The 8,673-nt window shown below is 37.8% G+C and overlaps 1 protein-coding gene across 1 annotated transcript; it reads right to left on the bottom strand.

Annotated features, from left to right (window-relative positions):
* Positions 1–460: 460 nt before the first annotated feature.
* On the bottom strand, positions 461–4,367 carry nsrp1 (nuclear speckle splicing regulatory protein 1). Its single transcript, XM_005946788.3, has 7 exons — positions 4,195–4,367; positions 3,263–3,353; positions 3,009–3,065; positions 2,782–2,910; positions 2,414–2,621; positions 2,182–2,284; positions 461–2,078 (listed from the first exon to the last, which is right to left on the bottom strand). The coding sequence occupies exons 1-7, from the start codon at positions 4,212–4,214 to the stop codon at positions 1,274–1,276; spliced, it is 1,413 nt and encodes a 470-aa protein (XP_005946850.1). The 5' UTR covers positions 4,215–4,367; the 3' UTR covers positions 461–1,273.
* Positions 4,368–8,673: the final 4,306 nt, after the last annotated feature.

The raw sequence follows: 8,673 nt of genomic DNA, 5'->3' as shown, positions 1-8,673 counted from the left end.
TTCAGAGGGGGGGATTACTTGCGGAATCCCCAAAGTATTTAGACCAAAAAATGTAAACCATTTTCTTTATTTTTCCTTTTTTGTTTAATATTGTTGTGACACAAATGAGCAAACTGATTATTTGACAGTTAACTTTCCTACATTCTATTACTAAGAGGTTGGATGAAGTTAGGATCAGTCAATCAGTGATCTAACTTCCTCAACAGTGATCAATATCTGTGTTTGAGCAAATTATACATAAAAAAAAATGCCCATGTTAAGTAAAACATATTGTGAAATAGGCATAATAGTGACTCAGCAGCATTAATGGTGAAAGCAAATAAATATGTTTAACTGTCAATTCTCTATATCTCCAACTTTCCTTTGCAATGATTATATAGCAATAAAAAATGATACCCTCTGAATTCTCTTTTGTACTTATTTCAGTATGGAATTAAGACTGACCAGGAGGAGCAGTAGAAACTGTGAATCAGACCTTATTTTATTAGTCCATCACTGAATACACCAGAAAAATAAAAAGTGAATGAACACATCACCAGTTCAGAAGTCAAATCTGCAGTTTAGCAGCTGAGATAAAACGTACGATTTACACTCATTCATTTAGGACAGGATACAAGAGGCTCTCTAGAAAAAAACCCTCATATTCAACATTTTTATTTTTACAAAGATAAAACACGAATCTGCATTTCTTTGCCAGGGACTGTGAAATATTTGCACACTTTCAGTCTGTTCATTGTATGGTGGTTACAGGAAAAGGTTGGTAATGTACTATAATCATATTAATGTTCCATGAAAAGACTATAACCAACAATAAACTTACCCTACTAACAAGTACTGTCATCTTACTCAGTTTGAGCTTTACTGCTGTTCAGAAACATTATGAAGATCAAAAATCCACATTGCTGCAGTGGGAGGATGTTCTTTAAAATGAACACAAACACTGCAGTTCATCCTGTTCTAGTCTTAAAGCCCCACTAGTCCACCATGTATGCATTAATCCACAGTGAAAAATAGTCCTTAAAAATACATTTTCCCAATTTCCTCCAGTTTGAGGATTTTCCCCCTAAACATTTAAATAAGTCTCTTACATACAGCTTCATGTTAAGATGTTAAAATGTTTATTTTTCAGTAGGAACCACCCTACAGGTTCAGTTAGCACTAAGTGTTTAAAGAAAGAAAAAATCATTTGCTTTTTTAAGGGATGTCTTTTAAACAAAATATAAATATTCTCAAAACACAGAGTGCAGTTTGGAGATGTTTTCTGTGTGTGCTCTCAGTCCTCCTCTTTCTCGATATAGCTTTTAGATGCAGAGCGGGCCATCTGCCTGGCCATGTACCTCTCTCTTGCCGAACTCACAGTCTGATCTGTGCTGCGCTTTGCAAACTTGTTTGTCTTCTCCTCCGCTTCCTCTTTCTCCTCACCTTGATTTTTCTGCTCATCTTTGTTCTCTATTGTGCATTCAACTTCTTCCTTCCTTTCAAGTTCATTTTCTTCCTTGTTCATGCCCTTCTCCTTCTCTGGTTCCTTCCGTAGTGCCTGCTCTTCCTCCAGATGTCTGTCTTTCCTCTTGTCTTCATCCGGTTTCCTTCTCTTTTCCCTCTCCCCATTCTTATCCCGTTCTCTTTCTCTGGAGCTCCTCTCCCTCTTTCCATGCCTGTCGTCCCTTTCGGTATCACCTCTGCCTCCTCTACCTCTGTCGTCTTCTCTACCTCGGTCTCTGTCTCTCCTTCTATCTCTGTCGCTTCTTCTTTCTCCATGCCTGTCATCTCTTTCCCTTCCCCTGTTTCTGTCTCTTTCTCGCTCTCTCTCTCTATTCCTTGCTCTGTCTTGGTCTCTGTGGCTCTTTTTATGTCTGTCTCGCTCCTTCTCCTTTTCCCTCTCCTTTTCGTCACCGCTCCCTGATGAAGGTGACCTCTGCCTGTACTGGCGTTTTGAGTGTGCAGGCTTGCTAAACCCAGATTTCTGCTCATGTGCCTCCTCGATGTCACTGCTTGAACTTGGGATATTTTCATTGGATGGAGGCGAGGAAGCAGGTGAAGTCTTTTCTGTGTCTTTTGAATCCTTTGAAGTTTGAGGTCTGTAAAAGAAACAGTGATATAATAAAGACTCCGAAAAAAAACCAAAAAAAAAAAACATGCACATGTTCTTTAGTGAGCAAGTAATGAGAAGCTATGACTGACTTGTTCGCAGAGCGATCTGGTATTGCCTCCTCTCCTACAGTCTGATTCAACAGGTGCCGATAAAAGCCACTCAGGTCTTTTTGTTTCTTCACATCCAAAGCAGCTAAGTAAACACAAATTTTAACAAATCACACATACTTTGTATTTAAAATATCCAAAATGCTCAAAGATTACAAAAAGTTGCATCAGTCATTCACAGACATTAATAACAACTGCTAAGTATCACTCCAACCTTCCATCTCTGCCTCTCTCTTCTCTCTCTCCTCCTCCTCCTTCTGTTCCTGCAGTTTTTGCCTATAGGCGGATGTAACATAAGCCTCTTTATCCGCAAACTTCTCTCCCTCTGCTTCTCTTTCCTTCTGAATCTTCCTCTCCTCCCTTCGTTCTTGCTCTTTCTTTCGGTCCTCTACTGCTTTCATTAACTGGTGGATATATTTTGGCTGTAACAAAGAGAGACAGACAAATTTTCATCTCATATATTACGTCAAATGGACATCAGAAAACAACTTGAACCGAACAGCAGCACTGAGGTTTTGTTACTACTCCAGCTGCTTAGTTTTCAAGCACAGCTTTATAAGCATTCAGCATAAATTAATTTACCTTTTTGTCTGTGCCTCCCAGGATTTTTTTGCTGGTCTCTAGTCTCTGTTTTTGAATGTCATCGTACACAGCATCGTAGTCATATACAGTACTGTCCTGTTCCAGGGCCTTCTGCATCTCCAGACGCGTCTTCAGAAAGAAGGAAAGTGGAAGACAGAAAGATGAAGGCATCAAATCACTGTTTGTTTGTTTTTAATTTAATTGAATCTTTTAATTTTTCTTCTTACTTGTTTCATCATCTTCTTTTTTATAGATTCTCTCTGCAGGCTTTCCCCAACTGAGGTCTGAGGGAAAAAACATACAAAAATTAATTCAGTATATTTAGAAAGAAGCCTGCTAACAAGCAAGCTAGTTAGTGGATAAACTTCTTTATTATTTATTTTCAGTTTCTTAATAGACAAAATACTTGAATAAAATTCATTTTACTAAGTGACAAAGTACAAATTGTAATGTCTTGTTTATAACAAATCTGTTTACCCACCTCTTCATCGGAGTCATCATCGAATACAGAGGGTTTTGGTAAGGGAGTGGTCTTTGATAATCCCTTCTTTTGTGGCAAAATGAGCCCATACCTGAGGATAATCACGAAACAGAGGTTCTTAAATTAGGATTAAGATTAGGATTCAACTTTGTTGTCATTACACATGTATAAGTACAGGGTAACAAAATACAGTTTACATCGAATCAGAAGTGCAAGAGCAGTAAGTGCAAAAGTGCGATTATACACAGATAAGGGTAGTTTAAAAGGTGGGAATCATTATGAACGGATTCTGACAAATAAGTATACAGATGTTTATATTGCTATACAGAGAGCAAATATACAGATGTACTACGCACAAACGCACAGATGTATACATGTGTAGAGTTATACAAATGATCTGTATAGCATACAGATTCAACGGCACATTTGACAAACTTTCACTGGTTATCATAATGATTATGCATCTTCAATGGGGACAACAGCAAAGGCTTTAAACTGACTGTGACACCAAGCAAGCATATTATTTGTTTGTTTTTTTACGAAATAGACCAAATTGTATTTTGAATGACTAGCATTTGCTGTGAACTCTTCCCAACTACAACCATCTGTTCGGGTTAAAATAAAATTAAAAAAAATAATAAGCTGACAGAGGAGTGGTAACCATGAAAAACACAAAACGGGTTTTTTGATAACCAACGTTAAGGAGCTGCTGTTTAATAAGTTATGAGAGAGACTAGCATAACGTTAGCATTTCGCTAGCTGGGTCGCTAGCTGCAAGGAGAGCCGACGTTTTTATACAAAACCCCGAGCTGGTACTACACGGCTGATATAGTGAAATAAGCTCTTTTAGCACGACTCTAAGCTTTACCGTAACAACCTGAAACAATATAATAACATGTTGTTATAATAATGCTAGCATGTCTGCAACTCACTGTTTCGTAGGGACCGCCATCTTGCTCCGCTGGCTGTGGACTCGCACAGCAGATTCGACACAATTTCAAGCGGCTACAAACACAAGCTTCAACTCAGCAGGCAGTAAATAAGGTCACCGCATGAAGGAGCCATATCCATGTTTTTGGGGAGTGTTATTTGCTGCTGTTATGGGTTTGACCCTCTTGACAAATGTACAGACTTCTAACGCATAGAGGTAACATTAGATAAACATCTGCATTCTCAATCATCCAGGAAAGTAAATCTCCAAAAGTTGATTCTGTTCATCTGGACATAGCGTTTTGTGGGAGAAACATTTCGTCACTCATCCAAGTGACTTCTTCAGTCTCAGCTTACTGCAGGTTTCCCCAAATCGTACATTTGCATAATGTCTGAAAACAGCCCACTGAAGGAACAATGGGCTGGGAGGTCAGTTCCTTAATCATAATTATGCAAATTCTCATGACCATTGATCAACAACCACTGTCCAAAACCCACTGATCAAAGACCACTGATCATTGGCCATGAGTACCATTCACAGAGAGTTGGGGAATTGCTGCAATCACAGCATTGTAAGATGTACCCTTAGCGAAAGATGTACCCTTAGGCCCCCTTCTCGATTCAGAGGAACTGACCTCCCAGCCCATTGTTCCTTCAGTGGGCTGGTTTCAGTTAATATGCAAATGTACTGTTTATAAGATTTGGGGAAACCTGCAGTCAGCTGAGACTGAAGAAGTCACTTGGATGAGTGACGAAACGTTTCTCCCACAAAACGCTATGTCCAGATGAACAGAATCAACTTTTGGAGATTAGATAAACTCCGACTTGCTTACCTGGACAGGTAATACATAATTCGGTAATACTGACGCTCATATAAGCTATTATTACAACTCGTGTACATAGAACATGTGTCAAATGTTTAAACTGAAAAAAAAAATCATTTTAAGGGAAAAAAAATGTCACCTTGAATTTGACTGTAGCCACAGGGACAGGGCCATGTTTATATAGCATCCAAGTTTCAAGTTCAACTTTCAGATTTTCAAGTCGTTTATTTGTCATATAAAGGTATCAATGGCACATTACTACCAGCAGTTAAATTCTTAGGCTCAGAGCCCCCTCAATATTGCACATAGAAAGGTAAAATTGCACACAAGAAACACTTAGATAACAATAAGATGAACTATATAAATAAAGAAAATATATATTTATTTAAAATAAGAAAAGAATAAATCAGTACAGTTTACTATAAATATTGTAGCAGCTGTAGTGGAGAGGTAGTGGTATGTACATGTACAGTGACTGTGCAAAATAAACCCATCTTGGGAACTGAGGAGATCTTTTGGCAGATGAATTTTGTCCCACTCTTGTGTGATATAGGATCTGGTTTTTATTCATGGTAAATGGACTGATTCTTAGCTTGACTCATAGCGCTTTTATACAAAATGCCACATTCAACCAAGCTCTGCCCAGCTTTACCACTTTGAAATTCTGCCTCTGTAAGATGCTCTTTTTTATATTCAGTTATGTTACTGACATGTTGCAAATAAAACAAGTTAGCCTACTAATTCTGCTGCTGCCGTTATATACATAAAGTGCATGTGCAGCAAAATGGAGTTTGTAAGTGTAAGTATCCACTTGTATTCTATACTGCATATAATATGCTGCATTAGTATGTACCCAGCATTTTACTGAAGCTGAGTTTATTATCGCTACTTCTGCTGGTTTGGTACTGTCACATGTGTAAGTATAGCTGCCATGTGAGAACCACAAAGTGACAAGCTCAAAAATGTTTTCAACTTAGCAACCGATAAAGTCTGAGAATTTCCGAGAACAGCTGACCCTCAAGGCCTAGTTTATTACTAAAATTCATCATAAGCAAGTTTGAAATGCTTGTTTTTTCAATGATTTCAAATGGCACTACAAATTGTGATCTGAAAAGTAACTTGTAGGCTAATTAAAGCTTAGCAGAAAATGTAATATGTGCCTCTGAGATGTGGCACTGTAATAGTAAAGCACACGATATTGGTATTTGAGTATAGTATTTATGTTTTATCTACCACTGCTAAAACATGAATGTCACCTTACAATGCATTACAATTGTAAAATTTAAATATAACTATTACAATATCTTAATTGTAATTTGTGAAAATATTTACAAACTAGTAAGCCCCTTACCATACATGATTTCACCCCAAATCCAGCACCCTGAGGCTGCTTGCAAAGCAGACAGAAGGAGGTCGAGGACTAGTGAGTGTCTTATCCAGGATGAAACAACAAACATCCATGAGTACATCAGGAAGATGGCCACAACTGATCATGTGCTTAGTTAATACTTTAGGCAGCAGAAAAAAATATATTGGTATAGCTCCTTCACCTCCCTAGAGTTGATTCATTAAAGGTTCCTTACCTCCAAAGTGGAAACAAATTCTACAATAAATCACCACAATGACCAAAAACCAAAGTGTACTGAAATTTGTGACCGAACATCAACAAAGTGCAATAGCATGAAAGTAGTCATTTATTATTAAAAACAATGGGAGGCCCATAGGGACGCCTCACATTGCTCAAAGTGCTCCTTAAATAGATGAGTTTTTAACTGTTTAGAAATCAAGTGCTGATAAATCTCAAACACCTTTCATTTATTTTAATTTGATTTGTTTTGTCAAATGCTCTCTTCTAAACCTGTACGTTAATTCATTCCATTAAATAAGATCAAAGAGCGCACGGCTCACCTGTGATTAAAGCTGTAGCTTTCAGTCCCAGCCGCCTCATCTGAGTGACTCTAAATCCAAACACCATTATCTCTTCCGTAATCTGCATCTCATCTCCCCTGTGGCCTTACTGCTAATCCTTGCGATTCACGACCAAACCTGCCTGATAGATGAACGGACTATATGGCGATCAAATGAACTATGCAGTGCTGGTTAAATGGACAGGTAGGTTTACATAAGGCCAGAAGAAGTGCTTTAAGTAACATTCACGTAGTAGGGCTAAGATATGTGGATATTGGTGACTAAAAGAAACATTTTTGCTTTTTGTGCAACAGAGAAAATAGGGAGAAAAGGAACTACCAGTGCCTTCAAGGAAATACAGTGAATTATTGTTTAATGCCTTAGTTTTTGATTTTTAACAATTAAGTCTGTGCAGACGAATGGAGAGAGTGAAACCAGATTTCACAACAGGTAATGGCAGTAGTAGTCCTGGCATGATGAATCTGTGCATACCTCCACGTGCTGGTCTCTGGGCTGTGTTACACTTGCTGATGATGACACACATTTAATATATTTACGTCTGTGGTTTTTGACAGGTTCCTGTTATCCTTGATCTGTGCCCTCAGGCAACAAAGATAACAGTGTAGCTGTACAGGTTTGGACAGGAAGCTACTTGCGTATGCTTACAAAATATCATATGACTGCTGGCTGGTAGACTACAGGAAGGTGCCCCATTTTTTTCTTTTCCCCAGCCTTAAGCATGAGTACAACAGGTTTAGACTAATTCTCTTTAGCCATTTTCTACAAAGGTTTTTCCAATTTAGTCTTACTTTTCAGATTTGAGAGCAATTTACGAAAGTGGATTTGGTAAAGTCTTTGGTCTCAGATCATTGTAAATTAATTAAACTGACAGCAGCATATGTATAAAAGTATTTTATGCAAATAAACTCTCTTAAATCAATAAACCGCATTAAGAAGCACTTTGAGATCATTATACATCTATCAATATTAATGTCTTTTGCTGCTATATTTAAAATATTAAAGATACAATCTATTTAAAATTAAAGCAGCATGCCTACAGAGTATTAGGATATATTTGTCCTCAAGCTTCATTAGTTTAACTACAACAGTCCTAAAGTAGTAGTCTGTGTGAGTAGTTTCAAGGAAAAGCCACACAGTATAGTATGCTGACTGCTTAGTTTCCACTGCCCAAAACATTGTAAAAGCCTCCTTTCACCCTGCCACCACTGGTTTGACTTTCTGCCCTCAGGCAGACGCTACAGGTCACTAAATCTCAGACTAACAGTTGTGGAAACAGTTTGTACCCTAAGACCCTTACCACTCTCAACCAACATGCAAAGTGAACAATCACAGTACACACTCGCACACACTGTCACACAATAAAACCCTTAAAATATTCTATTAATTTTATGTTATTTATATACATACTTATTATACAGTCTTGTAGTTTGCTTTCCTTTAGCTTCAGCCTTGTTTCATCAAGCTGGGGTGGCACTCCCAATCTCTTTGTAATTGAATTGCAATAACAATGTAGGCTTTCTATTCTATTCTATTCTATTCTATTCTATTCTAGGCTTAAACCTTGTAATGCAATTGTTGTATGCGGTTTACATAATGGTGCATTTACACTTCTATTCAAATAAATCACCTCTTAAGAAGTAGTATTGCTTCTCTGTAGACACTCCTCATAAGTGCTTTGTTTATCTCCAGCACACACACGGTTAATCGGGATTGACAAGCTAAGGGTAG

Source organism: Haplochromis burtoni, unplaced genomic scaffold, assembly GCF_018398535.1.
Source record: "Haplochromis burtoni strain Fernald_Lab_line unplaced genomic scaffold, NCSU_Asbu1 Contig_493, whole genome shotgun sequence".
Lineage (NCBI taxonomy): Eukaryota > Metazoa > Chordata > Actinopteri > Cichliformes > Cichlidae > Haplochromis > Haplochromis burtoni.
This window is presented reverse-complemented; position numbering and strand designations above follow the sequence as displayed.